This window comes from Mustela nivalis (assembly GCF_964662115.1).
Source record: "Mustela nivalis genome assembly, chromosome: 16".
Classification (NCBI taxonomy): Eukaryota; Metazoa; Chordata; class Mammalia; order Carnivora; family Mustelidae; genus Mustela; species Mustela nivalis.
In genome coordinates, this window is record NC_139035.1 from 42,778,611 (window position 1) to 42,791,366 (window position 12,756).

General features: G+C 54.9%; 1 protein-coding gene across 6 annotated transcripts in view; it reads left to right on the forward strand.

Annotated features, from left to right (window-relative positions):
- The window catches only part of PPFIA4 (PTPRF interacting protein alpha 4), a 48,817-nt gene extending 36,973 nt beyond the window's left edge, over positions 1-11,844 (forward strand). For 4 of the 6 annotated variants that reach the window (XM_082702036.1, XM_082702041.1, XM_082702039.1 and 1 more), the window contains 6 exons: positions 2,155-2,252; positions 2,920-3,095; positions 5,265-5,333; positions 8,854-9,028; positions 9,165-9,271; positions 9,493-11,844. In XM_082702036.1, the coding sequence (XP_082558162.1) occupies positions 2,155-2,252; positions 2,920-3,095; positions 5,265-5,333; positions 8,854-9,028; positions 9,165-9,223 (577 nt within the window). In that variant the 3' untranslated portion in view covers positions 9,224-9,271; positions 9,493-11,844. The remainder of the gene's footprint in view (positions 1-2,154; positions 2,253-2,919; positions 3,096-5,264; positions 5,334-8,853; positions 9,029-9,164; positions 9,272-9,492) is intronic. The other 2 variants (XM_082702037.1, XM_082702040.1) reach the window with 1 other exon arrangement.
- The last annotated feature ends 912 nt before the right edge of the window (positions 11,845-12,756 follow it).

Consider the following 12,756-nt stretch of genomic DNA (forward strand, 5'->3'; position numbering starts at 1 on the left):
CTCCTGACGACCCTCTGCCCAGGCCCCTGGAGAGTCTCAGCTCTTTTCCTTGGAATATTGTATTCTCTTGAGTGGCTTTCCTAGAGAACCAGCTGTTTTGATAGGAGAACCAGCACACACGGTCATCAACAATGTTCTCCTGATCGTGGTGCCATTGCTGAGGGCCTGGACGCCTGGATGCTCCAGGGGCTAGGCCAAGCCCGTCTGTGCACTGTTCTCTGTGATGCTCCTGGCAGCTCTGTGGGACAGAGGTGGCCACATCTCCATGTGCTGAGGGCCACCAGGCTGGGAAGTGGCATAGCTGGCATTCAGACCCAGGCTGATCTGACTTTAAATTTTCACCATGCAATGCAATGGCTTTGAAAGCCCTAAGAATTAGACAGAAAATGATAGCAAGTGGGATCAAAAGTAGACAGAAGGCATTTTCAATCAGGAGGTATGTGTGCTCCTGCTGCCTCCAGTGGACCATGGCTTAAACCAGGGGCCTGAGCAATGACTGGTTGCCTTGGGCCAGAAAAGAGTTCCTAGAAGTGGTCTCTGTGAGCTTTGAGGGCTTGTTCTAGGAAGCAGGGCTGCCTGGGGAGAGCTGAGGGGAGAGAAGGAGGGAGCAGGCAGCATGATTTAATTTCACAAGGCAATGGCCTCCGTAATAGAGTTGGGAGGGAATGTCTATTCCTATGTTTGATAGATGACAAAGCGCAGAGAGACTGAATGACAAGCAGGTTCAAGGGAAGGAAGAACACTAATGAAAGGTGGGATGAGATGCCTTGAGAGGTAGTGAGTTCCCTGTCTCAGAGGAGCTCACACTACTCAGAAGGATTCTACACAGGTGTCGTCTGCATGAGATGGGAGCTTGGGCTGGTGGCCCGTGGAGTCTCTTCAAGCCTACAGATTCTGTAGCGTCCTTCTGGCTTGTTATGATTTATTGAATGCTTACTCTGCACCTGGTACTGGTTAGGTACTCTTAGTATTTTCTGCAAACTATTTCATCTCCTTCATTAAGCATTTATGGTGTTTACTGTGTGCCAGGCACGATTCTAGGAGTTTGAGATATATCCATGAACAGAACATGTTGCCCTCATGGACATTACATTCTTTTTTTTTTTTTTTTTAAAGATTTTATTTATTTATTTGATAGAGATCACAAGTAGGCAGAGAGGCAGGCAGAGAGAGAGGAGGAAACAGGCTTTCTGCTGAGCAGAGAGCCTGATGCGGGGCTCGATCCCAGGACCCTGGGACCATGACCTGAGCTGAAAGCAGAGGCTTTAACCCACTGAGCCACCCAGGCACCCCTCATGGACTTTACATTCTAACTGAGAGAGACCAACAAGGATCCATCCATCCATCCATCCATCCATCCATCCATCCATCCATCCTGTGTGTGTGTGTGTGTATATATATATATATATATATATATAATGTTAACAGATAAAAGGCACTAGGAAAAAAATTAGAGCCGGGTAAAGGGGATTGGGAGTACGAGCTGCGGTCATGGTGGCAATGTTGCCATCTTAAATCAGGTGGAGAAGGGAACCATTGAATGGAGAAGATGACATTTGAGCAAAGACTTAAAGGAGACGGCGGGGGGGTTGGCGGTGGTGGTGAGCCATGCAACAGATAGGGGAAGGAATGTTCCAGGCAGAGGGAGCAGCTAATACAAAGGCCCTGAGGCACATAGGCAGGCATAGTGTGCCTACTGTGTTTGAGGAAGAACAGAGGGGTCAGTGTCCAAGGCAAATCGTGTACCATGGATAGGTCATTGTCAGGACTCTGAGTGAAATGGGGACTCAAAGAAATATCTATAGGGATCTTTCTGTAGGGTCCTATCTGTATGGGTCACATATCTGTAGGGCCATTTCAATGCCTAGAGAGTGGGGGGGGGGGCTGTTGCTTCATTCAGGGAACTTTCTTTCCATCAGTCAGACCCATACCCTGGCCGCAAGGGGGGACCCGGGGTGGGCAGAGGAGGGGAAGTGGCCTTGGGCTGGGTCACGTGTAAATCCTGGGAGAAGGAGGAGCACAGTTGGGCTGGGGGCTCCTGGAGCTGAGAGACAGAGGCCTGGACGTGCTGGGGCTGGTGTTGGATGTGGGGTCGAGGTGGCAGGAATGTGGCCCCATGGAGACTTTGGCTCAGGGGGGGCTCTGTGCCTGCAGAACCAGTCTTCAGTACGGTATCATGTGTCTGAAGAGGCTGAATTATGACCGGAAGGAGCTGGAGAAACGGCGGGAGGAAAGCCAGCACGAGATCAAGGGTAAGCTGGCCAGGCTCCTCGGGCAGCCTTCGGGGAGCAGGGTCCTGCCTTGCTGTTCCCTGCCCTGGGGGAGTGGTGGGGAGAAGAGGCATTCTGTGCCTCAGGGAAGCTCCAAATGCTAGAGAGGACCCTCAGCCCCAGTCTGTGCGAAGAGGGAGACATAGTCCTGCCCAAAGGCTGTTGCATCTGGTGGAGAAGAAATAGTCTCTGCTCAGTCAGCTGTAACACCCCCTACCCCCAGCAATGGCCACCAACTGGACAAACACCGTGACTCCCCTAGGACAGTGCTAGAAACTGGTATGGGAATGCGCTCATGGAACTTGGTGATCTGGGTGGCAGTGGGCAGGAAAGAGAGGCAAGTCTTAGAAGACTCTTCAAAGGTGGAAAACTAAGAGGACCGTTCCAGTCTGGGGGCAGGAGAGGGCCCAGGCAAAGGCTCTGGGAGGACAGCAAGGAGCCGGCTGGCCTGGCCTTGAATCCTATGGGCTGGCAGGGGTGGAGGGAGGTGGGGCTGGTTCTCTAAGAGAATCAGCCAGGGAAGACGGACGAAAGACAGAAAGCACGGCAGACTGGCGCTCTGCATCCAGGGAGCCCCATTTCTGTCCCTGGAGGGGGTGTGGCCAAACCCGTTGCCTCTTCCTGGTCCTTTTCTTGTTCTCCCCTCCAGATGTGCTCGTCTGGACCAATGACCAGGTGGTTCACTGGGTCCAGTCCATCGGGCTGCGGGATTACGCAGGAAACCTGCAGGAGAGCGGCGTGCACGGGGCCCTGCTGGCCCTGGACGAGAACTTTGACCACAACACGCTGGCCCTGGTCCTCCAGATCCCCACGCAGAACACCCAGGTGGGCATCCTTGTTTCTCAGTCTCAACCTCAGGCTCCCTGCTCTGCCCCACTCTCTGGCTCTCTCTTGCTTCTGCACATGGGTTTATGGATTTGTTGGGGGATTGTTCTAGGGGGGCTGTTTCAGAGGGGAATCATGATGGCTTCAAAACTCCAAGTGGTCCCGGTGCATAACCAAGGCATCTAGGGAGAACCAGTGTCCTTCACATACAAAGCCCACCCAGCCCAAGCCCTGCCATGGACACCATGGGCACCCCGCTTCCTCTCCCGAACCCATCTTCGCATTTGACACTCTGCGGCTATCTTTCCCTCACTCTGCTTTTCTGACTTTTTTCTTAGAGGGGGATCTAGTCCTGGGGTCTGAGGGGGTCAGAGAGCCCACTATCTCCTTTGTCTCCTGCCCTGAGGATCTGCTCCTGGGCCCCCAGGCTTGTGAAAGCTAAATATACCAAAGAATACGGCCCAGAGCCTCTCCGTGCCAGGGCTGTCTCCCTGTCAACAGCTCAAAAGATGAGATGTCTCCTTAAATTACATTTCATAGTTATTATGGGGCTGCCATCCAAGACTCTATCTAAACTCTCTTGAACCTATTTATATGCTTGGCCTTTCTAACTTCCTGTGGGTGATGGACTTGAGAAGTACTACCTGTTGTGCAAAGTACTTCCTGATTTTATTTGTCCTGAACGTGCCCCAGTCTGGGCTCCCAGCAGGGGAAGGGAGGCTGCTGCCTCCTCCTGACTGAAGGGGTTTGATCCGGCCTCACCTTTTGTCATTTTATCGACTTTTGATTGTGTTGCCTCAGGGCCCAGGCCTTTGTCACTCCAGACGGAGTGGTCTTAATTCTTTTAGGCTTTCCTCATATAGACGCGCCTCTATGCCCTGATCATTTTAGCTGCCCTTGTCTGGACTGTTTGCAGCTGTCAGGCCTCTTGAAATTCAGCCGCCAGAGCCGCGCAAGCTATTCTGGGAGCAGATGCGTGTTAGCTCGTGTGAGGGTCGGCTGTGTTGGCTCGTAGTTCCGGGGGGGTGGGGGGGCGCGGTGAGTTGGCCTTTTGGGCATATCGGGCGCCATGCAGGACCCGTGTGTCCCGTAGGCCCTCTGCGGTGACCCCTCCAACCAGTCAGCAGGGAGAGCACAGATCCCCTGTTCTCTAAGAAGAGCTGACGTCCCATGTCCCCCGTGGTTTTTCTGTGCGTGCACACTTCCGACCTCCTCGGCTTTCTCGCCTGCTCCCACAGCTTGGGGAGACCTCTCCGAAGTTTTTGTCAGCTTCTCCTCCCACTGCCCAGAGGAGCGATGTCATCTGGGTACGTGGACGTGGACTAAGCTTCTCCCTTCCCGTCCCTTAAGAGAACATTACGTTCTCAAGACTGACAGAGGCGGTCCTTAGGAAGCTCTGTGGTTGCTGTTTTCCACCCAGAAACGAGCTTGTTCTCCTCCTTTGTTGCTTTCCTGTCTCTAAATGCGTCCGGGTTTTGTGGCCAGCAGTGCCTTTGCACAGAGCAGCGGGAGACCTCTCTGGTGCTTGCTGACCTTTCTGGTTTTTCTGACGGGTCCACTTCGCTCAGCTCTTAGAGAAAGTGGCCGCAGACCCAATGTGGAATTCTTCATCAGCAATGGTTAAAAGTGTCTGGTGGCAGTTTCGAAAACTTTGTTGTTCCTGGCATTTCCCAAATCTCCTGCTGAGTTACGTACGCTCTTGGGAGGCCGAGCCCAGGCCTGGAGGCACTAGTCAGCCCAGGGGCCACTAATGTCTGTGCCTGAGCAGTCCTCCTGGTTTAAATTTTTGATGTGGAACCTTATGAAATATGTTTCTTTAAATAAACTAAATCCTTATTTTCCGTGATCTACGTGCTTACTGACCCTCCAGAAAGGGAGGAAGGCATGATTTTTCCCATACAGACAGAGTGTGAGGCCACGCGCTCTGTGGTCCCACTTTGTACAAAGTTACAGTTTTCCAGTGCGCTCTGTATGAAAGAATCCTAAGGTTTATAGTTTCACTTCCAAGAGTGCGCTGAGGTTTGTGTGAAGGCGCAGTATTAGGGCTCATGGGCTGAATGCACTGGATACTCCATCTCTGCTCTTGGGCCCTAACGGGGGGGCAAGATGGCATCGAGGTCATTAACTCTACCCCTTCCATCTCTCCACCTCTAACCCTATGGACTCCAGGCACGCCAGGTGATGGAAAGAGAGTTCAACAACCTGTTGGCCTTGGGCACAGACCGGAAGCTGGATGATGTGAGTACTTGGCTGTGAATCAAGGGCCTTTGGGATTTGGGCACTGTTGGTTCGTTGGGTTGAAATTCATGAGTTGTGCTCTCCTTGGGCTGATGATTGGTGGGTGGCCTAGGAGAGGAGAGCTGAGGGGATGAGGATGAAGTCAGGGAGCTGGGGGAGAGGCGCACGGCCAGGCCTAGCAGAGTCTCCATGAACCTCCTTGTACAAAAACTAAAGGCTCCTATGTACTGTAATTCATCTAGCGTCTTTCAGCTCTGCGCCCCACCGCGCTCCTAACCACACAGGATCGGAAGCTCCCCTCAAAGGCCATCTCTTTGGGATCACATCCTTTTCTTCATTTCTCAGACCCCATCTCTCAGTGCCTTTGGTACAGCACGACTCGAGCCTGCTTCTCAGGATTCCCATCCCGTGCTGGAGTGGTTGTTCGGAGGTCGGCGTTATGCCGAGGTCCTTAAAGAAGCGTGTGCTTGCTCGTTCGGCCGTGGGGTTTGACACTCGGGCCTGGATGTGTTTCAGTGCTGCTTCCTCTGCGGTTCCTCTCTTGAGTTACCTTCCAGCCACGTTAAAGTTCTCCTCTCCTGGCCCCCCTGGTCAGTGAAAAGCCAACCTTTTCCCCTGGGTTTCATCAGGCCTTTCCCTGAGTTTAGGCTGGACTGTGTCCGGAGGGCCCTGGGCGTTCTGAGCTGTAATGCTCCCTCCCAGTGGTGATGCCTCGCAGAAGATCACTGTTTCCTGAAGAGGCAGCCCCCTCCTCAGCCTTCCTCCCCCCTTCCCTCCTCCCCCTCCCTTCCTCCCTACTTATTTTCCCATCACCAGCCTTGCTTGGCTTTGCCTGTCAGGTCGGGCTGGGCTGCCTTGGGTCCAGACCAGTTAAAAAAGAACCCAGATTACTTATTTGTAATGTCTCCCTCTTCAATCAGATCTGTTTCTTTCTGTCTTCAAGGTCTGTGTAGCTTCCCTTTCTACATCCTCCTGCCCCACCCAGTGCCTCTGTTTGGACTTTTGGGCCTCTTTTTTGGGACACCTTTAGTGTCCACTACATATCAATTAGTCTTTCTCAGTTGGGTTTAACAGGGCCAGAGGCCAACTTTGTGGACTGGCTGTTCTGCTCCAGTAACAAGGACACACTCAACAATACACAGAATTTGTGGAGGGGTATTTTCTTCACAGAGGCACCTTGACATTTGGAGCATGTTATTTCCACACATATAATATACGTGTGTATGCGTGTGTGTATGTACTCCTGTCAAGGAGATAAATTGCCAGACCTCACCAGCTGTCCCTGCTCCTGCTCCCAGAGATCTTAATTTTGCCAGTGCCTCTGCTGTGTGGACCCTCCTCTCATCCCCCACACACCTAGGATCTTAGCTTTCTTTGATGCTGCTTAGAAAAATGACACCTCTATACCTTAGCGTGGGGCTTTCTAATTAGAAAGCTATTTATTCCTTCAGTCCTTATAAAAATATTCTTTGAAGGCCTAATCTAGGCCAGGCATTGGCCCAGGTAGAGGGGTATAGTGGTGACAGACATCTCATTTTACGCTAACAGTCATCATGGGGGATGGGTTATTACCTCATGGGACTGACTGATGAGGAACTAAGCTCAAAGGTGTAGCTTACCTGCTGTCTCAGGCTGATGTGTGGCAGAGCAGGGATGGAACAAAAGTATCTGAGTCCTGTTCTCTCCCCTACATCTTGCTGCTTCCTAGAAGCATGCAGAGCTAGCCAGCCTCTCTGGCTTGAGACATTGGGCTCAATATTGAGTAGATGATGTCATCTTGGCAGCACAGAGGGATTTCTGGGATGCAACTAGGTGTGGGACTGCAGAGGACTGGTTCTTGCAGGAAGCTCAAAGTCAAGGTAATGGGAAGGAGGTGGGATTTGGTGGTGGCAGGTGCAGGGGAGGTCAGAGATCCATGGACACTGCTTCCTGGCCAGACATCTAGTACAGCCTCAGCAACCTTGAGCTGTCTCTTGTACTGTTTCTCTGTCTGTTCTGGTTCTCAGTTTCCGCCTCTCAAGCTTCAAGGGTTGCATCCAATTCTCCCCTGACATGGAGAGCAGAATTCCAGGGGAAAGAGGAGGGGAGCAGGAGGAACATCTATTAGGGGACAGGTGATACAGACATGTGTCTTAGGGTTGGCTAAAGGTGGAAGTGGGGGGGGGGAAGGGCAGGGACAGAGAGAGCGAGAGAGAGGCAGAGAGAGAGAGAAAGAGAGAGGGAATGCACTCTGGGCTAGGTTAAGGGGAGGATCATGGAGTGGACAGAAGCAATGAGGAAGGTTCCTGATGAACTCACGGGTGGGATGCCTGCATAGGAAGCCAGCTGCCATCCATTCATTTAACAAATATTTATTGAGGGCCTACTGTTCCCAAGCACTACCTTTGCAACTGGGGATATGTTGGTTGGAACAAAAAAGATGATGGTCTCTGTCCCCTGGAGCATAGAATTTGAAAGAGGGAGAGCGTTGAGGGAGCAGGGTGGAGGGGAAAGGAGAGGGAGAGCTTATTGCTAGATCGTAAGTAAATGGAAAAATGATACTAGGGTGAGTGCTGGGACAGAGGTCTATGGTGCCAAGAAGTGATAGGAGCCTTTGGCTTCTTCAGGGCACAAGCAGCAAACCCCAAAGGCTTAGGGGCGGGGAGGGGCTGTTGAGGTAAGAACTAGTGGGTTAGTGTCCCTTGCTCCTCTGGCAGCTCTCGGCCTGCCCCAGTTCTGACAACAGGGGTTGGTTTGGGGTTGGGGGGAGATTAGACATGGCTGTCAAGCAGGGTGGAAGTGGGCTTATCAGGGTGAGCTGGGGAGGCCTGTGTGGAGGAGCCTCCTGTAGGGTTATGGCTCTGGGTGCCCTTTGGCAGACAGAGTTTAGGGACTCAGCTGGCAGAGCTCAGAGGCCTCTGGAGCAGCCTGCCTCTGATGGGTCATTCACCTGATCCATCACTGTCCTAAGGTGATCTCACTGGATCCCACTAGGGACAGGCAGCCAGTCAAAGAGATAAGGCAGAGAACGTCTTTCCTATTTTACAGAAAGAGAAGCTTAGAGAGGTCGCTTAACTTGCCCAGGGACACAGAGCTAGTAAAATGGGTGCACTTCCAGCGCCCGGGGCCCAAGCCAGAGTGGAGGCAGGAGGGTTTGGGTGGGGGCTGGCCGCTGCCAGTTTCCCACGGGACGGACTAGACTAAGTGGTGGGGGCGAGGGTTCGTGGGCATCCGCAGCCCAGGTTGAGATGACGGGGCGGGCAGGGAAACAGTTCAACTGCAGGAGGCTGCCCGACGGTGACAGGTCCGACCGCGGGGACCGCACCCCACCTGGAGACGGGGAGCCTCAGAGCCTGTTAGGGCCCCTGGGCGTCGTCACCCTCCTCCCGGTCCATCTGACAGACGGAAGCCCGGGGTCCAGTGGGGGAGGTGAGCCTGCCCCCCCGCCGTCCCCGGGCGGGACGGGCGCAGCAGCCCCAGGAGCGACACGCGGGGGCCCTCCGCGCAGCAGGGAGTGACGGCCCCCGCGTGTCGCGTGCAGGGCGAGGACAAGGTGTTCCGGCGCGCGCCGTCCTGGAGGAAGCGCTTCCGGCCGCGGGAGCCGCACGGCGGTCTGCTCGGCGCCTCGGCGGAGACGCTCCCGGCCGCCTTCCGCGTGGCCAGCCTGGGGCCGCTGCAGCCCCCGCCCGCGCCGCCGAAGAAGGTCACGCCGGAGGGTGAGTGACGGGCCGCGCGAGGGGCCTGCGGGCGCCGCTGCACTAACGCTGCCGCCGGGCCGGCGGGCGGGCGGGCCCCGCCGAGCGCGCACTAACCGCCGCCCTGTGTTCTCCCGCGGCCGCCGACTCCTGCCAGCGGGGACGGCGGGCGCGCCGAGACTGGAGCCCTCCACGGTGCGGACCTACTCCTGCTGACCCCCCACTCCCGCCCCGGCCCTCGCGGGGGTGTGCCCGTGGCGCGGGGTAAGTGGGCCGGGCCAGGCCGCACGCCCCCCGCCGCCGCCGCTGCCGCCGGCCCCCGCTCGCGCGCGCTGCCTCCAGCCTGGCTGTACCCCCACGCCGCACCCCGCTTCCGCCGCCGCCAGGGCGCCTGGTGCTTTTGCAAGCTCGCTGCTCGCCTGCATCCCCGGCCAAGACGACGCCCCGCTCACCGCGCAATTCCTCTTTCTCCCTCTCTTTCTCAGCTCGCTCCCACTATCTCTATGGACACATGCTCTCCGCCTTCCGGGACTAGCCACGGCCCCCAGGGGCAGCGTCCTCCGGCTGAGTGGGCTCAGCCGGCCCTGCCCCCTCCTGCTCGTTCCCCATCTTCTTACAACTCCTGGTCTCGTCCGTGACTTTCCAGTTGCCCTGGACCTCAGAATATACTCCTCCATCCCCTCGGCATCCCACTACCCTGAGTCCCACCGTGTGCCCTTTGTAAGTCTCTTGTGGCTGTGGCTGGGTGTCCGGGTTGTCCATGCTTGGGATTCTGCAGAAGGGACTGGACGACAGCAGCCCAGGGCCGGGTGTGACTTCATCCTCCTTCTTCTGGACCTAGCCTGGTCTGGACTGTGACCTCCGCCAGAGACCAGGATGCGGTGCCAGGGGCTAGGGATGGCCCTTCCAAGAAAATGGCACTTCAGACTCTGCCTTGCTCAGGCCGTGGGGCCTTCCCGTCCACGGGCACATCCCACTGTCTGACATCTGGTTTCAGTACTCCCAGGATTGCACCTTTCCCCAGCTCATCTCCACCAGGGCACCTCCTGTCTCCAGGACCTCCTTGGGGTCTGGGAGGGGCTGCAGAAGGCCCCATACTCTCTCAGGATGGTGAGGCTGGGGAGGAGAAATACTAACGTGGTGATTCCAGGCCTTCGCTTAAGATGAAACCCGGACGTGATTTGAGGATGAATCTGAGAGAAACGGGCTCCTGATCTTTGAGCCAAGGTAAAGGATGGGGAAACTCTCAGCCCTCCACCCAGTGAGAGGTTCAGGTCGGTCAGCTGGAGGGACAGCCAAGTGCCTGTATCAGCCTTAAGCCTCAAAGGCAGGGGGAAGGTGTCCTGTCCTGCCCCAGCCATAAGGAGTTGCTGCTGGGGCAGGGCTGGTGCGGGGTGGGGTTGTGTGGGGTCTTGGCTCTGGGACAGAAGAGAGCTACCTGTGCACTGCCCACTCCGTTCCCAGTGTTCCCTCCCTTGCTGTCCTCCTCTGCCCACCTCTTTAGTAATCCAGCCCCTAAGAATATACATGATGGGTGGGTTGAAGAGACATTGAGCTACAAATCGGATTTGGGAAAATGTAGTGTGAAGCTTTCTTCTCGGGATCTCTTGGGAAGAAAATAAAGCTTTCCCTTCCGTGAGTCCTGTCCTAGGACGAGGAAATCCATTGTTGGTGAAGGCCGTCACTCTCCTGCTTGTCCCTGGATCACCTACCGCTGGTTCAGGGCACTTTTGGTGTGCAGGGACCACCTCCTCCGGAAATTCCAGAGACACCCCACCCCCTCCACCGCTGCCAGCCTCCATCATTTTAATTGCTTTCCTCAGCAGCGTGGTGGCAGCCAGGGCTTGGGAGTACAGGTCCCGGTTTGGTTGGAATGCCATTCCCAAGAAATCCCTCCTCCTTACTCACTTCCTCATCCTGCTAAAATGCCTGGAAGTGTTTGAGACCCAAGTTCAGGGTGAGTTGATAGACCCCAGTAAGAGGAGGGGAAGAGTAGCTGGAGCCAGTTTCCTGGAGAAGCGCCAGTGCCGAGCCATCCTACAGGTGACTGAGCAGCTGGTTTGCAACCTGATCAACATGGGTTCTGAGCAGGGGCTCGGCTAGCAGGTGGGATAGCGGGTCTGAGCACCCTGGCCAGAATGAGTGATGGAGCCTGGGGCAATGCCAGGGCTTGGAGCTGTTTTTCAGTAGAGAAGATGTCCACCCGTGCTGGGGCCGAGTGGGCTCCCGGGTGTGGGCACGGCACCAGCTGCTCTGTTCTCCCTCATTGTTCCTTGCCCTCCCTGCTCGGCAGTCGACTGCAAATGGAGCTGGAGGCGTTCTTGAGCAGAAAATGAGTGGGATGGAGGGAAAAGGCCCCAATTCCTGGGTAATGGAGGTTGAGATTATGGAGAACCCTTAGATTCCTAAGATTGGTGGAGGTGGGGACCACCAGGCCGTCTGACTGCTGGCAGGGGACTTTTGATGGACCAGCCAAGTGAGAGACTCAGCCCCAGCTTCTCCTCTACACCTTCGCCCTGTCATGGTTGCCCAGGTACCTGGGTCTATTCAGGGCGTCCTGGGAAGTATTGCAGGGAGATGAGGGGCAAGAGAACTCGCACATACAGTGCCAGAAGGCTGTTGTCCTGGTGTCTCTCTTGCCTCACAGTCAGTGTATTTTCTACTTGGAAAGTTGTTGCCAGTGCTCTGAACACCCCCCTCGCCAGCCTTGTGTATCTCGTCGGTACCCCTCTCAGTACTGTACTGGCTCAGTGCATCAGGAGTGGGTGTGTGGGTGTGGATGAGTGTGAGTGTGCGTGTGTACGTACCAATAAACAACCTGGTTTTAAGACAGCCTACACGTGGCTCTGTTTTTTTTTTTGTTTTTTTTTTTTTTCAACTTAGACCTCAGCAGACCTGTCCAGCTTCCTTCATCATCCTCAGGGAATGTGCTCCCCTGAGAAGTAAACATCTGAGTTTTAAAGACATCAAGTCAGGAACCTTCTGTTTATTTTCCTACCCATGGGGCTGCTGGAGAAGCTTATGTTCAGGTTGCTTGTGTCAAGGGAGTTGAGGACAAGGAGTGAGGAGCCCCGATGCTGGGCTTGTACTTCTTCCTCTTCTTCCTCTCTGCTCACACTGTTGAGCTCCGCCCTCCTCCTGGCCTCCAGGGCCACTGTGCCCCTGCTTCGATCCCCGCCTGCTCACGCTGCAGCAGCCCTCACTGCTTGTGGATCAGAGGCCCATCCCCTCCACATGGTATGACGGGCTGCCTGTGACTTGGCTCCAGTGTCCCCTCCCTCACCAGTCTGAGTCCACAGAGTTCCAAAATGTCTGACCCCCAACCCCATCACCAGAAGGCAACAAGAATGCCTCTTGCCTTCCTTTGCAGCAATGAACCTTCCAGACCCACGTAGAGCATCAGAGGGGAGGCATGGCCAGCTCCTCACCAGCAGAATTACATAAGCAACAACCCTTTGCTCACTGGCACTCTACACCACCATGCTCTGCAGGCTTTCTCCTCGTCCGTTCCCATGGGGGCTGTGAGGAAGCCCCTTGGGTCTGTCTTACCGATCTCGTGATCCCTAGATGGACACACTCGAGTAAATAAATGAATCAATCTTATCTCAGGGGGTTTTTATGAGGATTATTATTAAATAAAGTAAAAGTTACTGGGAACTATTGTGTGCCAGACCCCATTTAAGGATGCTCAACGTATTAGCTCATTTAATTCTGCAGCCCTGTGATGTGTTTATTGGCTATTTTGCAGG